Below are 15,414 nucleotides of genomic sequence, written 5' to 3'. Positions count from 1 at the left end.
TGAGAGTTGTGAGTTGGAACCACAGTGTGGCCTATTTCTGGTCCATGGTCAGTGTCTTTAATTTTTCATTAAGCCGTCTCATCAGTATTTACAAAAGTAGGTTGGTCTAGTGGAAAGAGCCTAAGGCTGGTGGTCAGGAAACCCAGTGTTTAATCCCAGTTCTTCCACAGGTCTGCTGTGTGCTGTGTGACCATGGACAAATCCCTAACCTCTCTGGGCCTCTGTTTCCTCATCTGTAAAATGGGGATAAAATAGCTGTGTCTCTCGCTCTTAGATTGTACCTGGAACGGGGTTGGTGTCCGAACATATTCTCTTATATCTGCTCCAGCACTTGCAACAGGGGTTTTTTTGTGCATTGTAATTGTTAAATAAATACCATAATTATTGTTGAGTGCCTACTGTATATTTAACCCTGTGCTGGCAGTTGGGATATTAAAGAGTAGTGTTTTATGATGCATGCATACCTAAAGTGGCTATTAGATGCAAAGAGGAGGAATAAAATGTGACTGAGGAAATGGAGATTTATGAAGGAATAGTGAAAAACCTTAATCTGCCAGACATTGTGGAGTAAGGTTGTTTGTGTATGTGTGCTTTTGTGTGTGTGAGAGAGAAGATGGGGCAGTGCAAAGCTGTAGTCATTGAATAATTATCAGCATTTTGGCATGATAAGCAAACTTGTATCAGATAATAAAATGAAAGATACATAGCAAAGACTTTAAAAGTATGTTAATCCCCCCCCCCACACCCCCAACTTTCATAGAAAACCTCAAGGCCTTTTTTGATTTGACTTTGCTTCTCCATTTCACTTTGGGATTTGGGGTTTCATTTTGTTGACTGAGTTTCTCATTGTTTTCAGGTTTATGAGCACCAAGATGGCAGCAAATCTCTGAAGCTGGGAGACTTTGGGCTGGCCACCATAGTGGATGGACCACTGTACACAGTCTGTGGCACCCCTACCTATGTGGCTCCAGAAATCATTGCCGAAACTGGGTAACTCTTGGACCTTTCATTTTCTCTCACTCCAGCCTCAAAAAACTCCCCCATCCAGCTGCAAAACCCTCATTCGGTTCTTCCACATTGTCTTTGTGTTTCCACAATGGCGGCCCTTGGCTTGCTTCTGTCAGGACGGCAGTTACCCCTGCCGCTCTCGTTTAAGGCTTTCATTCTGCCTTGCCTCTGCTAAGGCTGAGCCCAGCAGTCATTAACACCAACAGAGCAGAAAATCCTCAGCGCAGGACTGAAACATACTGGACTCCCTATTAACTTCCCCAAGCCGATAAAAGAAAGAAAAACGGCTCTCAGCAGTGACTGTGGTTTCCTGTGGCTTTTCCCTCGACTCATGTCCATCTTCAGTCACTTGCCCATCTTCCGCTTGCTTAGGATCTATTGATTGAGTTCAGAGAGCAAACACCTGAGGTGGCAGAGAGCACCTCACTGCGGGGTTCTGGACATGAAAGATGGGCCTCCAAAGGGAAGACATAAATGCTTTCCTTGGATCCCTTGTCATAGCCCTTATCATCTTTACAACCGACCTTCGGGCCAGTGGCCAAACCCTCGCCTCTGTGAGCGTTTAGTGCTCTCTAAGGTTCCTGCTGGTCCTCTTTTTCCATCTTTCCTTGGCCTTCCTCCTCCCACTCCTCCCTCTTCACTGCAGTCCTCCTCCCATCCCTCCGCTGAGCAGCAGAGCGGCAAGCTGGACTGGAGTGGGCAGCAGTATTGCTGGAGGTAGAAGGAAAGTGGGGACCGTGTTGAAAGGATTAAAGCCCATGGAGGAGGGGAGCTGTGCAATTGGTGTCTCTGGCTACTGCCTCTGAGCAGCCACTCTTGTTTGTGCTGACCCTTGGTGGTATATTTATCCGGTTTGCCCGACTTCTGAGTGCAGTGGTCAGCACCCAGCGGGGGCTCAATAAATACCATCGACCGATGGCCGCAAACAAATGCTAGTAGGTGCTGGCCTGCTCAACCTTCCTTCCCATAACTCTATTCACTTTGACATGAAGGATTTTATCCTTTGATGTAGCTCGACTTCTCGGGTGTTAAGTTTTTGCAGGGCTGTTACAGTTCATCCTGGTTTTCATCCCTTATGTCATGTGCCGTGGTTCCCTTTGGCCTGGTTTCTCTAACCAGAGTATCGCTTACGTTTCTAGGTATGGCTTGAAGGTGGACATCTGGGCGGCTGGTGTCATTACATACATCCTGCTGTGTGGATTCCCTCCGTTCCGGGGGTAGGGGCCTCATTCGGTTCTCTGCAACGCATGTCTCTCTGTCTCTCTCCGTTTCTTTTGTGATGGACCTTGTGTCTCACTCACCCAAAAGGACCCCCCTGCAATGCCTGTTACATGCTTATTTTTTTTTATAGCTCCTTTAAACCGCCTCTGAATCATGTTAGAATCTGTCTGTCCTTAATTTACTGAGACAGTTCTACTGGAAATCGTGATTGCAGGTCCTTCAAGGGCAGAGATTGTTTCTGCCAACTCAGTTGTAATAATAATAATAAAAATAATGATAGCATTTATTAAGCACTTACTATGTGCAAAGCAGTGTTCTAAGCGCTGGGTCGGTTACAAGGTGATCAGATTGTCCCACGGGGGGCTCCCAGTCTTAATCCCCATTTTACAGATGAGGTAACTGAGGCGCAGAGAAGTTAAGTGACTTGCCCAAAGTCACACAGCTGACAAATGGGGGAGCCGGGATTTGAACCCATGACCTCTGACTCCAAAGCCTGGGCTCTTTCCCAAGTGTTTACCCCAGTGGTCTGCACAAAGTAGGTCCTCAATAAATAATGTCGAGTGATTGATTGAAGCATACATTTATCAATCTGAGGGGGACTGGAAGTTCCAGCTGATCCAAATTAAGTGTCTGTAGAAATGTGTTGCTTGCTTTTTAACTGATTTTTCTTGCTTTTTTTTTTTAACAGAAGTGGAGATGACCAGGAAGTGCTTTTTGACCAGATTTTGATGGGGCAGATGGATTTCCCTTCTCCATACTGGGACAATGTTTCAGATTCTGCAAAGGTAGATTTCACGTCACAGTTGTTCTCTTCCTTGTCTACTTTGGTGAAATTCTTCCTTGATATGCCAAGCATCGGGGTCTTTGAAACTGATAATGTCATCCAAATGTGACTTTCCATGAATGGTTTGCTAGTTCTATTCATAGATTTCCAGTGATATTCCCACAGCATCCAAGGCCTTTTATTTATGTTCTTTCCATGTCTTCTCTCCAGATGTTTCATCCTGGCTTCTCATTCAGGGTTAGCAGACATTGAGAGCTTATGAGTTACACAGTGATGTAGGGAGGTCTACACATCACAAAACCTCCAGTGGTTAAGAATGTAGGGCGGTCTACACCTCACACAACTGCCATTGGTTAAGGATGTAGGGAGATAGATATACACAAAACCACCAGTGATTAAGAAATATGGAGGTCTGCACCTCACAAAACAGCCATTGTTTCAGGATGAAGGGAGCACCACTGGCTTTTCACAGGAAACATCCATCTCTGGAAATTACCCAACTTTTTTCATTAGCTTCTGCCCGAATTAGAACTGTGTGCCCAGATGTCTGAAGAGGGTTGCTTCTGTAGACGTAATGGACGTGGAAAGACTGTTTCACCTCTTCCCAGCGATATTCTTGGTAAATAAAGTGTTTAACATGCTGTCTCAGGAAGATGTTTAATATTAATTAGTGGTATTTATTGAGCACTTATTGGGTCCAGCCCTTGGAAGAGTTCAGTGCAACAGAGTTGGTTGACTCATTCCCTGCTCACAACAAGCGAACAGTCTAGAGGAGGAGACAGACATTAATATAAATAAATAGATGCTCTTGATCATTGGTATTCAAAAAGAGCCAAGTCAATTGAGTGAACAGATCCCCCTGAACAATGCTACTCTTGGTTGCTGAATCCCTGGCTCATGCCTAGAAGCCAATCAAGCTCATAGAGGACAGAGAATGTATGTTACATTGTTGTGTTGTACTCTCTCAATCACTTATCACAATGTCCTGCACACAGTAAGTGTTCAATAAATGCCACAGATTGAAATTTAGCTCCTCATATTTGCGCTGGTGATGATTCTTTACTCTTCCTTTTTTCTGAGCATTTTAAATACAATATTTAATCTGCTTGTTCCTGATTTGGTACTGTTTTGGGCTCCAGTGATTCCTCCATCTTCAGTAAGGTAAATGAAGCTACCAAGGCCTTCTAATGGCTCTAATGGGTGCCCCATTTTTGTAGGCTCCAAGGAAAACAGGACTTTTACCTCAGGGAGGAGGAGAGAAGGTGCTGGTGTCTCATAGCGGAGTGATGTAGAGCAATCTAGAGCATTTTTTTAAAATGGGGTATTTGTTAAGCACTCACTACGTGTCAAACATTGTTCTAAGTGCTGGGGTAGAGATGAGTTTATTAGGTTGGATACAGTCCCTGTCCCGCCTGGGGCTCACAGTCTTAGTAGGAGGGAGAACGGGAAAAGTAAGGCAGAGAGAAGTTAAATAACTTGTCCAAGGTCACACAGTAAGCAATAGGCAGAGCTGGGATTAGAACCCAGGTTCTCTGACTCTCAGTCCCATGCTCTTTCCACTAGGCCATGCTGCCTCTCTAGCCACGCTATCAATCAATCAATCGTATTTATTTAGTACTTACTATGTGCAGAGCAATGTATTAAGCGCTTGGGAAATACAAGTTGGCAACATATAGAGACAGTCCCCACCCAACAGTGGGCTCACAGTCTAAAAGTCGAGGGAGTCAGAGACTACGCAATGGGGAAGACAAGGCTCTTGTCCTCTCCAGCCCTGTCTCTGCCAAGCTCGGGTCCCGGCCCCTCATTCACTCCCTCCCACATGAAGGGAGCCGTTCCGTGCTGCTGTGCTCTCCTGGAAGCTCTCGCTGTACTCAGCAATGGCAGAGAGAATTAGACTCACTTGTCATCATGAGAAAAAAAATCCCCTTAGCCTTCAACATCCCTAAAAGGCAAATTCATTAAAATGCGGGAAAATGTTGTTCATATGGTACACTGGGCTTTTGGGGAGTTTTGCTTTGTCTTTTAACTTTTGGCCAATCTACCGTGAGATCTTGGATAGGAGGCAAGATCCTGATTAGAGACAGGACACTTCAGTCTAAAACTCACCACGTTCTTTGCTCCTTTCCTGCAAACGATTGGCTACTTGGGAATTGGAATGTTAACCTAATTTCATGCCCCTCATATATTTTCTGCATTATCAAAAATATGACTATAACCCTGTATGACTCCCAGTGCTGTTTTCCAGTGTTTTAAGTTGATTTTTGATAATCGGTTGAAGGGCCAAGTTAATCGAGCAGAGTCATATACATTTTTATCCAACACTTCAAACCTTCAGCTTCCCACAGTGAACTGACAGAAATTGAATTGAATCTTTTTTCCCACCCCCCCCCAGGAACTTATTACTATGATGCTTCTAGTAGACGTCGATCAGCGATTCTCAGCCCTCCAAGTCCTCGAGCATCCATGGGTGAATGTAAGTCAAAGGTGGCCTTCTGGCTCATTACCTTAATATACTTTTAAAAATAAAATGGTAAGGTCTTTCCTAATGTTGTTTTTGCTCTAAAAATTAGATTTTAGAACTAGGATAGCAGGAAGTGGTTTGTTCTGTATGGGAAAGTGTTGGCTCAATGTGCTCAAACATTTGTGGATTTCACACCTGCTCTGTGAAGATATCAAACCAAGGCAAGAATAGTCTAGTAGAAGGGGAATGGTCCTGGGAGTCAGCAGACCTAAATTCTAATCCCAGCTCCACCACTTCTCTGGGCAAGTCACGGAACTTGTCTGTGCCTCAGTTTCCTCCTCTGCAAAATGGGGATAAAATACTTGCTTTCCCTCTTTCTTAGACTGTTTTCCATGTGGGACAGGGACTATTCCAATCTGATTATTTTCTATCTACCCTAGCATTGAGTACAGAGTTTGGCATCTAGTCAATGCTTAACAGAAATCACCGTTATTATTTTTATGATTATCATTATTATAATCTGATTTTCTTGTATCTACTCCTGTGCTTGGCCCACATGGTAAGTGCTCAATATCATCATCATTATTTAACAGAAATATGAAAAAGATTTAATAAGTTACGCAAAAATTCCTGGGGAGGCGTGATGACGGGTCTCAGTTTGGGAGGGTAAATCTGTGAAGGCTTTAAAGTAGGCGGTGAAGTTTTAAAAGTTTGAAAAGTTGGGAGAGACTTGATTTAGCGAGGACAGGAGGGGGAATTCCATTCGGGGGGAATCTCTAGTGCAGGAGCTTGGAGGCAAGAAACGATATGAGGGAGAGGGAGAGGGCTTGCTTGGCCACAACAGAAAACACTCACTGGGAGGTAATGGGAGAAGAATACAAATTTACAGTTGAGGGAGAGCTATGCCCTGTAACAGTAAGTCTCAACGTCTTCAGAGTGTCCATGGCCATATCATGGTTGTGCTCTTCATGAGTCTTATGTTAGACCAATTCTGGGAATCAAATGACATGCACTTTCCACCTCGGGAAAAAATGCCCTCACAGTAAAAGGGAGACAAAATGCTCTTCTACTTTCTCCCCCTTCTAGACTGTGAGCCCGTTGTTGGGTAGGGACTGTGTCATTTGCCGAATTGTACTTTCTAAGCTCTTAGTACAGTGCTCAGCACATAGTAAGTGCTCGATAAGTACGACTGAGTGAATGAATGAAATACTTGCCTAGGGAAAGTTTTCTCACTATAAGTAATGAAATGAGCTCTTTCCAACTCTGCATTGTGATTGGGAGGGAAAAATGGTGAGTCAGCCCATCAGCCAAAAGTATTTTGTATTCCCACCACGTATGGAAACAAGGTGCTGTGGTGGTTACCAAGGAAATATGGAATAGTTTGTCATCTTGAGGAGTTTCTACCCCAAAGGGCATTGGACGGGCAGATTCCGATTGGGTATGGACACAAGATGATGCGGTCTTTGGGGAGCAAGGCACAGATAGATGGTAGAAAATCTGAGGAGATAATAGCAGCATTTAAAAATCCATGCTCAAAGATGGAGGTAATATGGGAAAGTGTAATCCAATATTAGTCATAGAAGTGGTATCATTTCAGGAAGTGACATATGAAAAATGGAAACTGAGAAATTCTGGAGAGTGTTTTAAAATAAAGGGATAAAACACTCACAAGAGGAAAAATATGGAGGCCTAACAAAGTCTTGATGTGTCTTATGGGTAGATTCATAAATCCTTCACTCCAAATGTGACTTTAAACTTGAAATATTGATTATTTTAGGTCCGGGAAATTGGAATTTGGGTGTGTTAACAAAAAGGGATACTCTATTGTTCTAGAAGGCAGTGCCATTTTAATTCTCTAAGCTCAGTTGCTTTGCTGGAGAGTCACTATACTATTGCTCTGTGAACAAATGACATTTCTGGAATTTAGCACAGCTCTTTCACTGGCTCCTGCCCTGATTTATTTTCAGTTTCAGTGTTTACGATAAATATAGCTAGAATGCTCTTGGAAATTGCATAACTTGCTATGGCCATTCTCAGACTGCTCTAGTAACTTTTTATGTCAGCAGTTTCCCAGCTGTTTTCAGTTTAAGAAAGAAAACTGTGAAGACTTGGGCCTGCTGCCATTGATTGAAATGACTCCCCTGGTTTCCAAGTATTGGAAATTGCAACAGGAGCTTTGTTCCTCTTCAGCGTAGTGTATTTTAATTTCTCTCAATTTTAGGCCCAACAGTGTATTTGTGTTTCTATTGATGGAATTCCAGATATGCCTTTTATACTTATTTTAACTGCTTGGAAACTGCCTTGTTCAGGCAGGTCGTTTCCCAACTCTTCCCCACCAGCCCAAAAGTTGTGCAACTCCCAGCATGTCCCACCTCCCATCCTTCCTACTCATCCCCCCAAAACAGGCAGGTACTTTATGCTTTTAGGAAATGGAGAAAATAACATCTTCCACCCAGCCTCCAAGAAGGAGAATACCAGAAAGCACAAGCAGAGAATGGTTATAACAAAGTGAAAAAGAGGGCTGGGTGACTTTGGACAAGTCATTTAACTTGTCTGGGCCTCAGTTTCCTTGTAACTAAATTGGAGGAATTAAATACCTGTTCTCTCTCCCCCTTAGATTATGAGCCCTCTAAAGGACAGACACTGTCTGACCTGATTCTCTTGAATCTACCCCAGTGCCTATTACAGTGTGTGGCACATAAGGTTTGTAAGCGCTTAACAAACCTCACACTCTCCTCCTTCTTCGTATTATTATAACCATCAGCGGGTGATTAGAATGGGATTTCTAGGAAAAACAGTATTCTGTGGATAAAGTAAGAGGAAGGAGTATGAGTTGAGAATAGGATGATCACATTTTATAGAACTCAGTCCAGTGAGCAGAGCTTCCAATGGGCAGGACCAAAAAGGCAGAAAAGGAAGACAAGGAGATAGAAGAGAAAAAGAAAGAAAAGGAGCAAGTGAGAGACTGTAAGCTCCTTGAGGACAGGGGTCATCTCTCTCAACTGTATCATTCATTCATTCAATCATATTTATTGAGCGCTTACTGTGTGCAGAGCACTGTACTCTGCCATCACGTAATTCCGTTGATTGTTTGGGGATGAGAAAAGCGGAAAGGCATAGAAGAACAGAACGAAAGACACACAGGCAGAAACATCTGTGATGTGCCCCGGGACTGCAGCTGGGACTATTTTTGATGCAAGAAGCCCAAATTTCTGCTCTTCTAGCCACAGTGCCCTGCAGCTTTTATTTTATTATTTATCCCTGGCCTCCTCTTTTGTATTGCCTTGGTGTTTTATTGTTTCATTTTTTTCTTGGGACTGTCACCAGTCCCCTTTTCCCTCTTTATTCTTAGATTGTGAGCTCCTTGAGGGTTGGGGAACCTAATTCAATCAGTCCTTCAGTGCTATGTACTGAACACTTTGTGCAGAGCACTATACCGTCAGTCATGTACTCTCCCAGCGTGTAGGAGAATGTTTTGCACACACTAAGTGCTTAGTAAATACCCATACTAGTATTGCACACCTCACAACAATCTGTATTCATTCGGATGAACTCTCAGTGCCAGGAAGGGCAGCACAAAGAAGCAACAGCAGGTGTAACAAAGCAAGAGGAGGCAGTGTCCACTGTAAAGTAGTCACTTTCACAACCGACACTCTCCCTATTATTTCTGTCAAAGTCATTACCATCACTGCTAACGTGACCAAAAAGCAGGACTTTTGAGAATCTTATCAGGTACCGTTTGGCTAGAGTGGGAGTGGAAATTCATGACTGTCTTCCTAAAGTAGGGTGGCTGGTCACATTGTTTAAGAAACTGTGCTGTCACCACCACCCAACAGCTGTTTGGAATTCTGCTGCCTCTCCAAGCTTCCTGATCACCGGTTGAGGAAAACTGACCTAGCGGAATTGAATCTTTCACTTCCTTGAGTTCAGGAACAAATGTATTGGTTGAGCCAATTTGATACAACACCTATTGTAGAGAAGCAGCGTGGCTCAGTGGAAAGAGCACGGGCTTTGGAGGTGAATCCCGGCTCCGCCACGTGTCTGCTGTGTGACCTTGGGTAAGTCACTTAACTTCTCTGAGCCCCAGTTCCCTCATCTGTAAAATGGGGATTAAGACTGTGAGCCCATGTGACAACCTGATCACTTTGTATCCCCCCAGCACTTAGAACAGTGCTTTGCACATAGTAAGCGCTTAACAAATGCCAACATTATTATTATTATTGTACATAGAAATTCATTAGGATTAGTAACTGAACTTTAACCCTGCAATTTTTTTTTATTTCACAAAAGAATGAAGGAAAATAGCTTAAAGCAATCTTTCAAACCCAGTCTTGCCTATATGTCTCTGTGGAAAAAATGAATGAAGCAGTCACCTGTAATGAATTGAGTCTTAAAGGGAAGCACATGTAAACAGACACGTCTAACATGGCAGCTCTATTACTGGGATCATTTTAGGGGAAGCAGCCCCAGAATTGCAATCAGAGTAATCACGCAGAAGTGTGGAAGCGGAGTCGAAAGGTTTTTCCGGTAGTTGTATTTCTATGACTTTTCCCCTATTATTTAAACAGTGACCTCTTCACCTGGCAATCTTGGAACTAAAAAGGACATTGCTTGTGAAATGGACAGGAATGCTTCAGGGTGAAGAAAGTCTGGACATTTCAAACACCAATTTAAGCATAGAGGTCCATCTGTTTCTAAGTGTTTACGCGCAAAGATATATTATACATTCTGTATACTCCAAGTTTATGTATTGAGCCCAATTCCTGTTTTGGAAAGCCCATGAATTAATCTCTGTGGGATTGCGTGGGGAAAACAAAGCATAAACACACACAATTCAATTTAGGTCACCACGAAATCCCAACCTGAACAAATATTTCATTTTGCCAGCAATGACCCATACGTTGCAGTAAGAGGAACTATGATTATAACTACAACTAATACAAGTTAACAGTCAGATTGTAATGATGTGACCCACTTAGTTATTTCGAAGTAATCTTAATAAGACCAGCAGTCTGACTATTTCATATGGTTGTAGGTCTACAGGATGCTCCAATATCTGATGCAGACTGCATCCATTTTCCCTCCAGGGTATCTAACACATGCCCCTGGGCCTAGGGAAACCAGGTGAGGGAGTGTGCATGGCTCAGTGCAGAACATCACTGCTACTGCATAAACAACTCCAAAGCATATCTTTCTCTCTCTTCACCAATGGTGTCTGAGAAACCCTCACCCAATGACAAGGGATGAGACTTACCTTCTCTGTGTCTGTTTCCTCATCTGTAAAATGGTAATTAAATATCTGTTCTCCCTTCCCCTTAGACTGTGAGCCCAGTGTTTGTCAGGGACTAATTCTGACCCAAATACCGTGCCTCTACTCCAGCACTTAATACAGTGCTGGCACATAGTAAGTGCTTAACAAACACAATCATTGTTATTATTATTATTATCATCATTAATAATAACCACCTGATATTTGAATTTAACCTCTGTACCCTCAGTCAGTGGTATTTATTGAGGGCTCACTGTGTACAGTGATGGCATTTATTAAGCGCTTACTATGTGCAAAGCACATAGTACACATGCGTGAAGATATCTGTACTAAACTCCTGGGAAAATACAAGATAGTAGAGTTAGTAGACCCAGTCCCAGTCCCTGCCCATAGGGAGTTTATAATCTAAAGGAGGAGCTGGAAAAGAATACGGAGGTGGATGTACCATGTGAAAATTCAAGAATTCCCCTTTGAACCAGCATCCTTTGTTGCTGAAAAATTTATGCTTCCTCTGAACCCAAGTTAAGATGGTAACAAAATAGCTGGTGCTAAGGATTTTTGTATCTGAGACACTATGACTTGTCAGGTTCTAAGGGGGGAAAAAAAGCATAGCTGAATTAACCTTTTTGTTTTCTTGAGTGAAGTCTGAATTTTAAAGGCAGTTTTTCCTGTCAGAGATGGAGGGATATTGGTCTATATGAAAAGAGTTAAAAGAACTAGGCAATTGAGCCCAGCTGGGGATCATTAACAGTAATCAAGGGACAGCAGAAAGCTGACTCTTGTTGGGGGAAAAAAAAAAACCCTTTGTTATATTTGAATTTTTCATTTAAAACTGGGCTGTGAGATCCCTTTGGTAAACCACTTAAGTCTCCTTGCCCTGCTAATAAACTTCAAAATATTATTAATGGTCAGAACTCTGGCTTTGAATAAATAGATCGAAACAACACCCATGATGAAAAACAAAAATTGACATTGTGTGTTCAGCAAGGCTTTGGCCGAGGAGCAGAAGTGATCCACTTTGGAAAATAACTTGTAGGAAAATAAAATGCAAAGAAAGGGCAGGTTTTCTGAGTCGTGGTGTTCTGCACTGACCTAATTAATTTGTGCCTATCGCGGTGCTTAAAACAGCATTTGACACGTAGTAAGCGCTTAACAAATACCATTTTAAAAATGATGGATGGCTACAGTTTTCCTGCCTTAGCCTTCCTTTCTGTTCAGCTGCAACCTTCTGCCAAATGGTAGATGACAATCTTGGAATCACTCACCACAGATAGCAGACCACAACCAACCTGTGTAAAAGTGCATGATAGCGTTCCAAAGCCTGAGAGTGCAGGAGCAACACTGTAGCTATTTGTAAATCCCTGCCTGGCTTGTCACTTCTATGGTATTTGGGAATAATAATGATAATAATAACTGTGGTATTTGTTTCAGCACTTACAATGTGCTAGGAACTGTACTAACCACCGGGGTAGATACCAGCTAATCAGGGTGGACACAGTCAGTGTCCCACATGGAACTCACAGTCTTAGTCCCCATCTTAGAGATGAGGTAACTGAGGTGCAGAGTGAAATGACTTGCCCAAGGTCACACAGTAGACAAGTGATGGAGCCAGGCCTGTCATCTATCCATTGGGCAACACTGCTTTTCTCTCCCTGAGAACTCATGGCCTGATATTGGCAAGCAGAATGATCAAAGTGGTGTCCATGACCATTGTTAAAAACAAAATAATAATAATATGAAGAAAACAAAACAAAACAACCTTGTAAAGACTTTTTACCAAATTGCAATTTGAACTCCCCTTTTTATTGAATTAAAACACATCTCCTCCAAGAGGCCTTCCCGGACTAATCCTCTCATCTCCCAAATCTGTTTCCCCATCAGTTGCCACTTAATAATAATAATGATGATGATGGTGATGGTATTTATTAAGCGCTTACTATGTGCAAAGCACTGTTCTAAGTGCTGGGGAGGTTACAAGGAGATCAGATTGTCCCATGGGGCGCTCACGGTCTTAATCCCCACTTTACAGACGAGGGAACTGAGGCACAGAGAAGTTAAGTGACTTGCCCAAAGTCACACAGCTGACAATTGGCAGAGCTGGGATTCGAACCCATGACCCAGACTCCAAATCCCATGCTCTTTTCACTGAGCCATGCTGCTGCTTCTCAGTTGAGCAGAACATATCCACTGGAGTGAAGCAGCATGGCCTAGTAGATAAGCACGAGCCTGGGAGCCAGAAGGACCTGGGTTCTAATCTTGGCTCCATCACTTGTCTGCTGTATGACTTTGGGCAGGTCACTTGGCTCCTCTGTGCCTTCTACCTCATCAGTAGAATGGGGATTAACAGTGTGAGCCCCATGTGGGACATGGACTGTGTTCAACCTGGTTAGCTTTGATTTGTATTACACTTTCCTGAGTGGTTTGTACAGTGCTTTGCACATAGACTTGCTCTATAAATACCATTGACTGATTGAGTTCTCACCCCCTAATCACTTAGGTACTTTCCCACTGCTCCCACTAGGCCACACTGCTTCTCTGAACGATAACTAATGCCCAACTAAATCTTCCTTCCCTGATTACTGGGAGCATTAGTTAGTCAAGTCCTGGTATCAGGTATATCTATCTCCCAAATAGCTTCCTCACTGTCTTTAATCCAAATTAACTGAAGAAAGGAACACATTATGGATCATACGTGGACTTTCAAAGACATTGTAAAATGAAGGTTTATCATCATCATCATCATCAATCATATTTATTGCGCGCTTACTATGTGCAGAGCACTGTACTAAGCGCTTGGGAAGTACAAATTGGAGGTTTATTTACTGCTTTGATTTTTTTGGGGGCGGGGGGGGGAAGCCTGTAAAGTAAATCTGTCACCTCATGAACAACTCATCCAGACCTGGGCTAAGGCCAAAAGCCACTGTGACTGCAGGTGAAACATCACCCCATTTTAAGTTAGCCATTGACGGTCTTCCAGAAAGAAACCGACGACTTCACTCAGATCTAAAAGCTGAGGACGATTCCCGGATTATTAGAACTGATTTGGCCTGGCCCCTCTCTCACCAGCCTGGGGCTAAAATTGGCTTAAAATATGGTAACATATGAGCCGGGCTTCTTTGACCCTCCAGGAGTCTGAGGTGAAGGGTCATCGCTTGAGGGAGAGAGTGCTCTTTTGCCAGGTCTCTGAACCCTCTAGGAATAGCTACAGATCATCAGCTCACTCTGTAGCTGGCCAGCGTCCAGAGAGGGAGAGGCTCAGTCATTGTGAGTCAAAGGGAGAGAATGATGCACTGGGGGCTGGATATTATATATGTTTATTCAGAATAAATAATTGCCTGTACAGTTATGCCAGGGGTAAAAATGTTTATGTATGTCTCCCCAGCTAGAGTGTAAGCTCTTTGAGGACAGACAGTATATCTTTTTTTGTGTGTTGTACTTACCCCACCATCTAGTAGAGTGGGAATTGGGAATACCATATATACAGTTACTGCTACTGAAAGGCAGTGTTGGGTTACGTACGCTGTTACAACCTTTCTCTCTTCCTTGCTCCCTCTTTCTCCTTCTCTCCCTGTCTTCCTCTTTCATTCTTTCCTTCTCTTCCTCTCTCCTTCTTTTCCTCGCTTCCTCTTTCTCTCTCCCTCTCTCTCCCTTTTTCTCTCTCATCTCCCTCTTTCTCTCTCCTTCTCTCCCTCTTTTTCCCTTCTCTCTCCTATTCTCTTCCCTTCTTTCCCCCTCTCCCTGCTTTTTCTCCTGTTCTTGGACCATCCACTTCAGTCCCTGGGAACTCTGCTGTCTTACCCCATTAAGTAATCAGAATTTAATTTGGAAGCATGATCAAGGATTTGGGGCACTTTTTCAGAATTCCTGGGATGGAACCAGAAGAGAAGTCAATCTGTTCATCCTCCTGCTTTCCAGCAGCATTGCGTTTAGCCTTCTCAGAAAGATGAGACTCTTTCCTAGGTATAAAGACTTCCACAGAACGTGAATCCATGCGTTTCCTCTGTCTCCATTCCAATTTCTAGTAGCTCTCACCCCGAAATCTATTCGACTGCCCAACACAAATCTTTCATGTGGCAGTGAGAGTCAGTTTCCTCTTGTTCTGCTCTCATTGGAAATGGAGAACAGCTGGTTATCCTGGTTGGTATGAGAGCCCTTCTTGTATTTGGAAGCCATTATTAAATCATCCCTCTATTCTTTCTCCAAGGTGAATGATCATGCCTTTGCCAAGTCTTTAATCTAATCAAGGAGGTCTTTCTGAACCGAAAGTAAAATTTATTTTTACCAAGGATATCATCTTTGTCCAGGGCATTCATTAGCATCCCAGAATGCTTGTTTGTGAGGTCCTTAAATGTTTGTGAGCTCTGCCTAGCCATGCCCATTTCTAATTTCTCCCCTCAAAAAAAATCCAGTGAGAGGATATGTTTTAATGAACTATACGTACCCTGTATTATTTGCACTCAAATCAAGTTGATCAGGAAATGGTTCATACAGTACATCATTTGGTACTGACTTGTGTTCTAGCTGGAACTGTTTGCTTCCAGAGAAACAGTGTGACTCAGTGGAAAGAGCATGGGCTTGGGAGTCAGAGGTAATGGGTTCTAACCCCGGCTCTGCCACTCGTCAGCTGTGTGACTTTGGGCAAGTCACTTAACTTCTCTGTGCCTCGGTTCC

At 43.1% G+C, this 15,414-nt stretch overlaps 1 protein-coding gene across 5 annotated transcripts in view; it reads left to right on the top strand.

Moving 5' to 3' along the window:
- DCLK1 (doublecortin like kinase 1) overlaps positions 1-15,414 on the top strand; it is a 214,873-nt gene that overhangs the window by 171,627 nt on the left and 27,832 nt on the right. For all 5 annotated transcript variants that reach the window (XM_038761721.1, XM_038761724.1, XM_038761723.1 and 2 more), the window contains 4 exons: positions 857-990; positions 2,148-2,225; positions 2,918-3,014; positions 5,406-5,486. In XM_038761721.1, the coding sequence (XP_038617649.1) occupies positions 857-990; positions 2,148-2,225; positions 2,918-3,014; positions 5,406-5,486 (390 nt within the window). The remainder of the gene's footprint in view (positions 1-856; positions 991-2,147; positions 2,226-2,917; positions 3,015-5,405; positions 5,487-15,414) is intronic.

The sequence above is a fragment of the Tachyglossus aculeatus genome, chromosome 20, assembly GCF_015852505.1.
Source record: "Tachyglossus aculeatus isolate mTacAcu1 chromosome 20, mTacAcu1.pri, whole genome shotgun sequence".
Taxonomy (NCBI): domain Eukaryota; kingdom Metazoa; phylum Chordata; class Mammalia; order Monotremata; family Tachyglossidae; genus Tachyglossus; species Tachyglossus aculeatus.
The sequence above is the reverse complement of the archived record's forward strand: the minus strand, read 5'-3'. Positions and strand labels throughout refer to the sequence as shown.